Raw genomic sequence first — 13,590 nt, 5'->3', positions numbered from 1 at the left:
TAATAAGAAAAAATTAATAAAAAAAAATATAATAATAATTTATTGTCAAAAATATTAAAGTTTATTTGTCAAAGTTATGAGATCGAGTTAAATAAGATCTAATTTGTTTAAATAATTTAATAAAATTAAATTTAAAAATTTTTTAATACAACTGTGATAAATTTTAATAAATTTTAAAATTCCTATTCAATTTCATACCAAAAATAAAAAAATTTTCTTTTTTTTTAGTTAAGAAAATAAAAAAAAAATTATCTTTTCTTTGTTTTTACGGTATGATCGTTTCATGTACATATAGATCGTTGGTGTAAGAAAAGCTGAAAGAAAGAAATAAAAGTTAAATATCAAGTATAGCTACTGTATACATACATATATACAAAGTGGTTTTTAATGAAATATAAATATAGCATATATGTGTATATATAAACATATATGTATGTACTTCTGTACATTAATATAAATATGTACATCTAAAATCTAAAAATAATATTTATATTAATGTCACATCAAATGCTTTTTAACTTTTTCGTAAATAAATTGTTATAAATTTCGTAAAGTTTTTTAAATATAAAAAAAAAATAAAATTTTAATATAATAAATCAACAATATGTACATAAAATACTAAAATAAAAATATAAATATAAAGTGATTTTATTATATAAATTATTATATTAAATATTAACAAACTGTTATATACTAAATGAAAACAATTAATTAAATGAAAAAGAATGGCTCAAAATTTACTTATACGCAAAGAATTTCGTAATAGCTCTAAAAAGACACGACGTTCAACATCAGTTTTTTATTTAGATAGTACAACTTCTGATAAAACACTTTTAATTGAACAAGAAACCAGCAATAATGATGATAATATTTGCGATTTATTAAAAAAAAACAGTCTTACAGAAGCTAGTCAATCAACAAATAACAATAATAATAATGGTAGTGTTAAAAATATTTTTAGAAAATCACAATCACCTGATGATTCTTCTCTATCAAATTCATCTGGTACATCAATGGTTTTAACATCATCTTCTTCAACTACTAGTATATTAAATGAATCAAATTCAAGTTCATCATTTCAATATGATTATTCAGTTAATAGTACGATTGCAGGCGATTTGGATTCAATAAAAATACATAATACAAATATAAAAGATAAAAAACCAAAAGTACCGGAAAGAAAACGTAGTAAAAATAATTCATTAAAATCACAAAAGATAGCAGCACAACACCAGAAACTTAAAAATGTTGATAATGTAAAAAAAAATAATAATGAACTTCAAAGTACAATAGTATCACCAACCGATAATACTGAAATTATTATAGATGATGTTTCAGAGACACCACATAGTAATTATTGGAGTAATGAAATTCATGTTGGTGTTACAAAAACTAATTATGTACAGAAATTACGTTTAAAATTTGAAATGTTTTCATCAGAAAATACATCTAACGAAACCGAAACAATTGAATCTAACATCGAAATTCCATCAAAAAGTCCAAGTAAACCAAATGGGAAAATTTCAAAAAATTTTTTTACCCCGAAACGTAAAACATGTTATAATGGTTTTAATATACCATCTTCATGGACTTATTTAAGTAGTAATAAAAATAATACTAATGATAAAAATAATAATAATGAAAAAAATGATAGCAATCATAATAATTATGATGATAAATTAAAACTTTTAAGTGATGATTTACCATCTGAAGATGAAGTTGATGAAATTTCAGATTGTGAAGAAATTGTTGAATTAAGAGAAACATCCGGTTCAAAAAGGGATAATTTAAAAGATGATAAAAAAAATAATGATAAAAATAAAAAGAATAAATCAAAAATATTAACTAAAAGTAAACCGATTGTTTCGAAAAGTCCAGAATTATCATTATTACATAAAAATAGTATAGAAGTTGTTCCAATGATTGTTATCGATGATTTTGGTCACATTTCTACAAAGAATGATAATGAGATAGATGAAGATTTAAAATTAGATAATAATGAAAATGTTAAAACTAAAGATGGAAAACCAATAATTAAAAAACGTAAAGGAATAATGAGGTAAGTAATCTTATGTTCCGTAATGCAGTAGAATTGAAACTCTTCGATTCTGAAACTGTATTATAGCAATATGAAATACAAAGTATAAATTGTGGTATTTCTATTATCTTTTTTTTTTTTTTTTCAATTTATCAAACATTAAAAGAACATTATAATTGTTCACGAAATTTATTGTTTTACCTATATTGATATTGTTATACTGATAAGATAAGAGTCAATAATAGTTATGATTCGCAGAATATTGAATTGATTTTGCGCTCTATTGTAAAAATATGTATATAATTGCTTACATTTTAATCACATTAAAATTTAGAAGCAAAGAAATGATATAAAAAAATTTATTATAGAAAAAGAAAATGAAATTTAAGTTTTAGAAAATTTTTATTTTATTATTTTTACTCAAAAGGTAGAGAAATTTCAAAATTTACGTAGGCAGATCGACACTAAATGCTTTATTATATAAATATAGATATTTCATATTTATACGTATGTATATACATTATATTATAATATATATAATAAATATACATACATAGTTATGTATGAAATTAATTTATTTATAAATAGGGTTGAAAAAAATTTGTAAATACAAAAAGCTTTTTTAATGACAGATTTGAAATATTAAAATTTTTAAATGTGTAGATCACGATTGTTTTAAAGAAATATTTTACTCATTTGATTTATGTATGTACACTTAGATATGTATAAACACTTGATATTATAAGACATGATATATGATTTTAGTTTTACATGCCTCGTACATAATAATTTTCTTATAATTTTCATTTGTTGTAAAACGAATCACAACAAAAGAAATACTAAAACATAAATTGCGCATGTTATGCAATAAAAGTTGCGCTTCATGCAAGTTGAGATCTTTAAAGAAAATATCGTTTGTAAACAAAATGTTGAGCATTTCTGATTTTTTCTTTTTTAAATGACTAATATTATTTTTTTATGATTATTTTTTAAAGTAATCTGAATTTGTTCTAAAATTACGACATTGAATTTTTTTTTTTTGATATTAAAACAAAATACATTGTACATATGTAATAATGTACACATAGCTAATATGTATATGTGTATAAATATATATTCATATATTGTATGTGTGCAGCTATAAGAACTTTTGTCAAAATAATTTTGCCAAATTATGATATTTAATAATTATTTAAATAAATAAAGGTTAATTTTACTTCGCAATTGCGTTGTAATAACCAAATTCTTAAAAGTATTGGGAGTAGTATCTATTTCAAAGTTCTTTCCAAATGTTATATTTTTCAGGTAAAATTTCATATTAATGTTAGTAATAACGAGTACGGTGTTCTTTAAACTTCATTGATATTTAACAGAAACTGAATGAAAAATATTGAAAACTTTTACTTTTCGAATTTGGTTTCCCTAAATTTTTTTTGAGTTCATGTTGTGATTTGTCGTAATTGTATTCAGTAATAATTGCGGGGGTTAATAAATTAAAGGGTTAAGGAACATTGGATTAATAATTGAAGCGGTGAAAAAATAAAGAATAGTTATAGCATTTAATTTATAATTTTAATTTTCAACTAAAAATTTTAAATTTTTTAATTAATTAAGATAATTGCTCAATTTCTTTTATAGTCGTAGGTTATAGTCAATCTAATGTTCTTATAATTATGAAACAATAAAGCGAAATCCTCTAATTATAAGAACATTAGAATTTCTCACTTTTTTTTGCGGCGTCAACAATTTGCAAGTAGATTGATTAAAAAATTTAATCAAAAGAAATAAATTTTAAAATTTGTTTAATCTACATTTATTTTTGAAATTTTATCAATAAAATTACAATAGACACTTATTTAATAAAACAAATTTTAATCACATTTTCAAAATTATCCACTTTTTAACACTTTTCTAAAATATATTTTGAAAAATACTGTTTATTAGTTTCACTTTGTCCGGCCGTCCGTCTGTCCATTCGTCAGTCCGTGTGTCTGTTTAGAAAACTTCTGCAACTTTTAAGATAGACAACTGAAATAAATAGATTTTACAAATAAATAGATTTCTACTAGAAACTTTTTTTCCGTAGGAGAACATTTTTTGTTATGCCTCTTTCTAAAAGTTATAGCCCCTCAAATCATAAAAATTTATCGTAATTTAAAATCCGGTTTTTTTTCAAGCTTTTGATATGTTTTTCTTTTAGACAATGAGATATAAGTCTATAAGATATGAGTCTAAACTACTGGCATTTTCACCTGTTGAATTTTTTAAAATTCAAATTTTTGGAACCACATATTTCCGAAACTGAAAGCTTTTCCAAATTTCTATAAATGCATAGATAATTGCCATGCCATCAAAAAACATAATTATTTATTTTAATTCATGCAATTAACCCTTAAATTCGCCATTTTGTTAACGACTCTTTAAATTTTAATCCAAAATGTATGCAATCATTGGAAATATTTTTGTATGCGAATGAAACTGGTTTAAATGTAAGTAGATTGTTATTAAAAGCAGCATTTTCACTTGTTGAAGTAATAGTCTACAAGCCATTCGTTTGACCCAACTTTATTAATCATATTTTTTGTAAAACGCTACCTTAGATACGGATGTTCAATTAATGGTTATATGGCAAAAAAAATTCCACTTTTCATATTGCACTTTCAATTTTTATGTGATTTTTCTTTACACATTTAATTAACTTTAATTATTATTATTTTTTTCATGCATTCTTTTTTATATGTTTTCAACTAAATTAAGGAACTAAAATAAACATAATAGAAAGTGATTTTTTTATTAAAAAAAAAATAAAGTAAACGTTTTAAGAAGAGCATAAAATTGAAAAAATATGCTGTACATTGTAAAAATTTCAATTAAAATATTTATTAAGGTTGTGTTTTTGTACAGTACGAGTATGTAATTCGTACAGTAGTATGTACAGTAACGACAAATCAAAGCAAACTACGTAATTGTGTATTTTGAATACATACAACAATTTCGTTAATGTTAAATTTATTTATACAAGTTGAACGGGTATGTTACCGCATAGTTGATTTTGACTCTTTGTCTATTTATTACTGAAGTTTAAGTTTTGCTTATTTTTAAGTAAAAATTAATTTTATCAGAGGTATTCTGAATCACGTATTCCATATAACATGATTGTGAGCAATTTCTATTTTAATTTCCCATTTAATATAATATAATTATGAAGTTCATAAAATGAATTTGTGTAATAAAATTAATTTAATTGTAAAAAGTTATAGGCAAAAGAAAATACTTTTCCAATAGATTATTAAAAATTTTTTTAAAACGTTAATATTAACTTGGTTTATAAATGGTGACGTAGGGAAGTTATTGAACTTTATTCAATGTAATATAGGCTTTATCTATTGATTTTTAATTTTAAATTTTAATTTTCTAGAATAAAGATTTCATTGTATTTTTACAGAATAGCAGTTGGCAGTGCAGTGGATTGTTAATTTGTGCTATTTTTAGAGTAATTAACTTGCATTATGCTAATTGAATAATTTGCACAGATGTGCTATTTGACGTTTTCGAATGCATCTTTTGTTAATTTTGTTGTTTCTTTGTTGAGGTGCGATATTAATAACACAAAAATCACTATATGCATTTCAATTTGAGTAACTATATGCAAGGGCGTGAAAATAAGTGAATTGTGAAGTGAATAAAGTAAAATTTGGGCATTAAGTATTTTTGTACATTTAAAATTTTTGAAAATATTTTTAATTAAAATTTTTACCTTTTAATGAAGGTAAAATGAAAATGTCGATCTTATCTCTTAATAAAATCCTTACTATCAAAATTATTATATATGAATCACTGGTCAGAGTTTAGATTTAGCACTTTAAGTACGTGAAAAATCAAGTTTTTGACAGACTACTGTGTTTGGAGTAGAGACTAGTGTTAAAATGTGCAAATGCGTTTTTTATTGTGGAAATATGCCAAAGGGTGATGAATTGACTTTTCCAAATTAGTACTGGTACTGATGTTTCGCTTATTTCGGAACATATTTCGGTAAATGACAATTCTACCCCAACCTAAAATTTTAATAGTTAATAGACAAGGTTATTTAACAAGTATAAAATTTCTTTCTACTACCTCTCTCCCCTAAATTATTAATCTCTTATAGTTTGCAAAATAACATATTCCATCAAATTTTATAAAAGCAAGAATATTGCAATAATTGTCTTCTTTCTGAGCAAAATGGTTTTATGCCTTTACGAAATTAATTAGCAATACAAGCCTAATCTTGTTTTGATTTTGTTTACTAAACTTTCTTATTAACTAATTTTATTTCTGGCAGCCCTCATTATTTTCTCAGTTATATAACTTTATAATATAATAATAACATTCTCTTAATTGTATCCTAAGTAATTAAGCACAATTGATTCTTTATATTAATTAAGAATATTTTTTCAATTATAGATATAATAATCGAAGAAAAACAGATATTTGTGAAGCAAAGAACCTCAAGTGTATTCTAGCGAAATCACATTCGTATCATCCAGAAGAACCGTCCGGCAATCTTTCAGACAGAGATGTCAAATCAGATCAATTGTAAGTTATTTATTGTTGAATTAGAATTCTCTATTTTTTAAATCTATTATTAAAGTAAAAGATTGCAACAGTGTACATATATTGCGCAATATGAGTGTATAAAAGAAACTTTTATTAAGTACCTTTTAATTAATTTTAAAAATATTATTAAAATAAAGATTCTATTATTAAAAGTATAGCAGGACATTTTAATTAAAATAATTCAATATTTTATTGTTTTAGATATAGTTTAAGTGTTGTGTTACAAGGTTGAAGAAAAAAAAACTAAAATTTTAGATATAGTTTAAGTGCTACTACATATTTCATTAATGAAAATTTCATAAATAAAGCTGAACTTAAAAAGTTTGCCTTTGTTTCCCATATAAGAAAAAATGTAATGTGGCTAACACATAACTGACCGCATTTTTAAATTATTACACAAAATTATAAAAATTTTCTTTAAATATTTATTTTAAACTACAAAATAGACTCGAATTAATATGCCTAGAAAAATGTAAATTTGGTTGTTAGTATAGAGGTTTATTTTCCGTGTTCTGATTTGCCTGCAAAGTTTCCGAGTTAATTGCGTTATTAACCAGAAATTAAACATTAAACTTCAAAAAAATTTAATCAATTAGTTCCTGAGATATAATCAAATGTGTAAAATTGTTCATTATTGAAAGTTCTGTTTCCGAGCTTTGATATTCACAACAAAATTTACTGATTCGGTAAAAATTTGATTTTCCTCGAACGATATTTCGAAATACTAATATATCTACATATACACAAATACATAATTTTTACTTAGCGAATCAGTTGCTTGATAGGGTGAAAATGTTTCATACGAACCTATTTTAAATTTCAAGATTTGTGAGTATTGCTTTTTTAAACAAAATTCAGATTCGTGAGAAGCTCATAAAAATAAATTCATAATAAATGTAAAATTTAGTGCAAAAACAACATCTTTTTTATCTCAAGAGAATCAGACGGTGTTTGCGATCTTGTTGACAACATTATTATTATTATTATTATAAATTTAAGGTCATTGCGACATTATGTCAGCCTTATGACATCATATACGAGTATCTCAAGGTTATAGAATTTGAATAAAGTGAAAACTTTAAGTTTAGCTTTAATATACTCACTATAAATCAGATTATTTGTTGTATAAACTTGTTGCACAGTTCTAAAACATGTGATCTTTCTTACAAAGTCAAATTATATTTATCTTCATATGAATAAAATAAGTACTTTCAGATACTTACATTATATTTATATTATACGTATTACAATATAGTGAAATTATAATTAAATTAAAAATTATTCGGTATTAGAGGATAATTGAAACAATAAGACCCAATAATAATTTAATTTAATTATAATTTTATTCTATATAAAAATTTTATAATCTCTAAATTAAGAGAAATTCTCATTTTTTATATATCTATATATTATGCATTTATGTATGTAGGGTAGGTATAGTAATAGTGCCAGTGCTATCGTTTTATAATATTGTGTTGCAGTGATGAGAATATTGAAATTGCAGTAGATTTGATTTTTCTACAACAGATAAAACTGAATGTTACTATAACAATTATTCTTCTTATAATTAATTAATAATTCTAAGAATGTCTAGGTAATAAGAAAATATATATATTGTAATATATAGTAGTTTACATTTTATATACATTTATATCAATTAGCTTCTTTGATAGTTTCCCATTAAGTCTGCGGTTTATTTGCTACCAAGCAAACCTTTTACTGCCATTACTGCGTATAAAACAGATAATAGTAGATAAAAAAAACCAGGTCGCCCTATATTTTGAAATAATTAGCGTGAAATCATAATGATAATAAAATGTCATTTAAAATATACATGTGTAGTAGATTGATATTTTGATATGTATAATAGTTTAGTACAATAATACAAGAGATCAAAATATAATAAACAACAGTTCGTTTTCAGAAAAATTTTTATACAACAAGTTTATACAACAATGTTAAAATGTAGTAGAAATATTAAATCGTAGCAAAAACGATAGCATTGAGTAGTACACAGAAAATAATAATGTATTGTGTAGAGCTTTTGAGAGTCTACTACTAATTAATCATCTCTAAATGGAATAAATTTAATTATCAAAGTGATATTTCTCAAGGCCGTCGACAAACAAACTTTCTGTAATAAGCTGTTGTTGTTTTATATTTTATAATTTATATTTGGTACACGTAGATAATTAAATTGGTGAAACATTTTAAGTTTGAAAATTAAAATTCTCATAGGAAAAGTTTATTATTAAAAAATTAAAATTTTTTTTTTGAAATTTAATTATATTTGGACTTTAATATTTTAAATGTCATATAAAATACAAAAAAAATTTTATAAATTTTGTTTTTTGGTAGCCCTCTGACTTCATACTTATTAGAAACATTATGTATGTACTCATACATGCAAACATATACTAAATTAAGTTATTTGTTATTATTTAAAATATTTAAAATAAATATTAATTTAATATTTTAATTTTTTTTCCACAAACAGCGTAAACAGAACAGAAAGTACTGATCAAATATCGTCAGCATTATCAAAACAAAATGAAATACAAGATGAATTCAAATATGGTACAAAAGGTATTTTACCTATGGTTGAAGAATTAATTAAAACTGAAGAAAAATATGTTGAAAGTTTACGAGAAGGAATAAAAAATTATGGTGGAATTTTTACAAGAGAAGATTTACCAGATGGTCTGAAAGGCAAACGATATGATTTATTAGGAAATATAGAAGAAATTTTAGAATTTCATGAAACATTTATTTTACCAATGTTTAAGACCAATTCAAATGATCTGGTTGCTATGTTTAACGCTTTTACAAATTTGATTGAAGTATAATTATTATTTATTTAAAATTTCATAATAATAACGAGTATTTAAATTAAATTTTATTTTAGGAAAACGAGTTTTATCCATATGTTATATTTGTGATAAATAAAAGAAATTCTATAAGGCTGTTAGAAAAATATCAAGATTATTTTAAGGTAAATAAAAATCCATAAAATAAAAACTAAGAATATAATTATTTAATTAATTTTTATTTGATTTTTAGGAATTACAAACAGAAATTGAAGATAGATTAGGAATCAATAGTTTTTTAATTAAACCTATACAACGATTACAAAGATATCCTTTACCATTGCAAGAATTTTATAAAGTAAGACCAACGGTGTACACTCAGAAAATTTTTTTATTAATTTTGGTTTTTTATTTATAATAATTTTAGACACAATTTGGTGATATTAGTTATAAGACATCAATTGCAGCATGTTGTAAATTAGAAAAAAGATTACGAGATTTTATAACAGTTGTAAATGAATCAGAAGCAGTTAATGATATTGAAGATTGCTTTGATGTAGGTCGAAAATTTAACTATTCATGTTTACATAATAAAATTTTTAAACTTATTAATTAAATAATAAAAATTCTTATTTTTTAGCTTAATATTTACCATCAAGGACGTTTTTTAAAGGCCGATGATTTTAAAATATATGATTATAGTATACGAAAATTATATCCAGCTAAGGGTTTCTTTTTTGAAAAATGTATAATATATACAGAAATTAAAGAGAAACGTTTATTATATCGTGGACATTATCCGATGCAAAAACTTGGTTTTTTACCAAATTCAAAACCAACAAAATTTACTTTATATTATGATAAAAGAAAAAAACAAGAATGTGATTTTGAAGCAGAACCATGTATTATAGAATTGTGGATAAAATTAATACAACCAATACTTGAAGCAGTATTAAATGAAGAAGCAAAACGTGCTGAAGAAAAAAGATTATTACAAACACATAATAGCACAAGTAGCAGTGGAAGTGTTATTTTTAGGCAATTTAATTGTGACGATTTTCAAAGTGCATATAGAATTAGTAATGATAGTGGTATTGAAAGTATGACACCTTGTCAAACAATTCGACCATTATCTGATAATAGTAATGAAGAAGGAAGAATGTCAACATGGTACGATACAATGTAAAATTTAGGAAATATTTTTTTTTTTTTAAAAAATAATTATAAAAAATTGTTTTAAATGCTTTTTATGTAATTAATATAGAAAAGATTTTTATTTAAAATTAAATTGTTAATATTATCTCAAAATATAAATTATATAATAATTTAATTATATAAAATTATAATATTATAAACAAAATGTTTTTTTAATTATACATTATATGTAAAACTAGATACTATAACACTACATTATCATAGTTATGTTCTATTTATGATTTAGTTGAATTGATTAATTTTGGCATATTAAATAAAAATGTAATACTTATGTTATAACAAGATATAGGAAGTTTAACTGAAAAGCATAGCTAAAAATCTTAAAATTAGTACTTTGTTGAATTGGAAAGAGACTTTAACTTAATGGAAATCTCTTCATGCAACTGCAGAACAGATGGATGACGTAATCAAAGGAACGAGTTAAAGGCAGAAAAATTAATTAAAAAATTTTTCTCCTCGAACTGGACTCGAACCAGTAACCTACCGCTTTCTAGGCGGACGCTCTACCAACTGAGCTACAGAGGCATGAAGAAATTGCCGACGAAATGTTCTCTACATTGCTTTATACTGTAATTCACATGATTACTAAGTATTTGTTTTGTTTACATTGATTGCTACATACAATCTACTATTGAAACACACAGAAAGAGACTTATTTCATTATGCTGTAATTTTAAAGTAGGGGTTTGCTGTCTGAATATTTAATTACAATATTGTAGTTTAAGTAAACAATCATACTGTACATGTAAACAATCACATCGTCAATTAATTACAACGTTAAAATTAGTTTTATAATCAGCGGTAGACAAAAGGAATAATTTTAGATTTAGAAAATGCACGTATTATTTGCAATAATTTGCTTATAGCATTTTAATTTGTGATTATAGCATTTTCTAATCGAAATAGTTGCATACATATATATATCAAAAAAAATTAATAAAAATTTAATTTTTACTTTAGTGCATATTAAGCATGAATTCTAAACCGAATTGATTTTAAGAACCATTTCAAAATTACCATCTCGAATCATTTGAAAATTATTCTCTTTTGAAGCAGCAATAATAATGAATTAATGTTGACGATTATATTACTTTTTTCAGAAGCATATTTAGAGATCAAAATTTTATTATAATATTTTCATTCTAAAATTTTGAAAACTTAATTCGATAAACGAATATTTTATAAAATTACTTTTCCAGGCCAAGTTCTCAAAAATAGAATTCTTAAATAATACTAAAGTGCAGCACATTTCATACTGCATAATATAATATTTAACGTAGTAATTCCTGGCTGGCAAAAATTGTATTTTTCATAAAATTGCAGGAATTTATTTTACAATTAAGAACATTATTAAGAAATTTCGAGCAGGAATTTTTATATTGTTTCAAAAATTAAGTGTAGAAGGTTTAAAACTGAAGTGTTGAAGGTTTGAAATTTTATTTTTAAAACCAAGAATAAATTTATTTCTTTTAAAAGTCTATTATATTTTTACCAATATCTTACAAAGATTACCCAAAGCTTATATTTAATAAATCAGTAATAAATTTCTACATATACCTTCATACATACGTATGTGAATTTAAGATTTTTTTGTAATATTTCTGCTAATTTTATATAATTATTTTTATATAATATTTTTTAAAGTTTGATATGTTCTCACATAATTCACCCACGTATTATTAAACATTTTATATACAAACATAAATAATAATATACAGACAGACCAAAATATAAAAAGGAGCTCTGCAATATGGTCTACAATATATCTGAAATTTATAAAAAAAAAAAATTAAAATTATTTGGAAAAAATTTGCGTATAGAATTGAAAAGTTTGCGTAATTGGTGAAATTTAATTTTGTGAAATTAGAAATGTTAGCATAATTTTTTCTTTCCATTTTTTTATTTCCTATATATACCACTTAATCGTAATGTGGATAATTACATTATAAGTATGAGTGTTTATATATATATGTATGCATAGCTGTGTATAACGTGTATATTTACATGCATGAACTGTAGAATTTAGTGGGTGGCAAATAATATGAAGGAATGAATGTATGTAAATTATATTAGCAATTGTAAATTTGCGAAGCATAAAAATTATTTTAGATATTTACACATTATGTGCATATATATGAATGTATGTATGTAAAAATGTAGATAATTGTCCTTTTTTTTATGTACATGTGTATGCATATTTAAATACACGTAAAAATACAAAATATTTTATTTTTGTGTTTTTTTCTGTTTTTTTTTTTATCACGTTATTAGAAAAATAAGTTCATGACTATATTGTTAAAAAAAAAAAAAGTTGTATAAAAGAAGGGATGAGCTTAAAAAATCTTTTATTCAAATCATGTTTTATCACAGCATATTTTTTTTTTCACTCCTATACTCGAAATTTAATGTGAAAACTCTACATATTTACATATTGTATAACAAAAGAAAATTCCTTATTTACTTTTATCCTAAAAATAAGCCTGGAAAATATTTATATATAATAATCTAGTGCTGTTGAATATGTGCATATATGTATATATGCACACTTATTTATTTTTTTTTTTTGAAAATTTTTACGCATTTAATATGCTTCATAAATAGATTTTGAATTTTATCCGTTTTTTAAACATACACGTATGTATGTAATGCATATCATATGTATATATTAATATTGTTATCTATGTACATTTATATATACAATATTATTATATATTTGTAGATATTCTTTTTGAGTACATTTTTATGTACGTTAGGAAAAAAAAGAATATTTATAGTTGATCGTGTCAACTTTGTGATACTATGTATACGAATGAATGACTTTAAGAGTTGTATGATGATTGCCACACTGTTGCAAACGAACACTTGTTTTTTTATATATGTATATATTATAATGCTATTCAATTCATATACGTATAAGGTGGTTACCAAATAAAA

At 23.1% G+C, this 13,590-nt stretch overlaps 1 protein-coding gene across 1 annotated transcript; it reads left to right on the top strand.

Annotated features, from left to right (window-relative positions):
- Positions 1 to 10,741, top strand: LOC129606273 (uncharacterized protein MAL13P1.304-like). The gene is made up of 7 exons (XM_055516504.1): positions 1 to 2,059; positions 6,482 to 6,613; positions 9,132 to 9,474; positions 9,540 to 9,626; positions 9,695 to 9,799; positions 9,869 to 9,997; positions 10,082 to 10,741. The coding sequence occupies exons 1-7, from the start codon at positions 726 to 728 to the stop codon at positions 10,625 to 10,627; spliced, it is 2,676 nt and encodes an 891-aa protein (XP_055372479.1). The 5' UTR covers positions 1 to 725; the 3' UTR covers positions 10,628 to 10,741.
- The last annotated feature ends 2,849 nt before the right edge of the window (positions 10,742 to 13,590 follow it).

The sequence above is a fragment of the Condylostylus longicornis genome, unplaced genomic scaffold, assembly GCF_029603195.1.
Source record: "Condylostylus longicornis isolate FDR11 unplaced genomic scaffold, ASM2960319v2 ptg000018l, whole genome shotgun sequence".
NCBI classification, from domain to species: Eukaryota; Metazoa; Arthropoda; class Insecta; order Diptera; family Dolichopodidae; genus Condylostylus; species Condylostylus longicornis.
The sequence above is the reverse complement of the archived record's forward strand: the minus strand, read 5'-3'. Positions and strand labels throughout refer to the sequence as shown.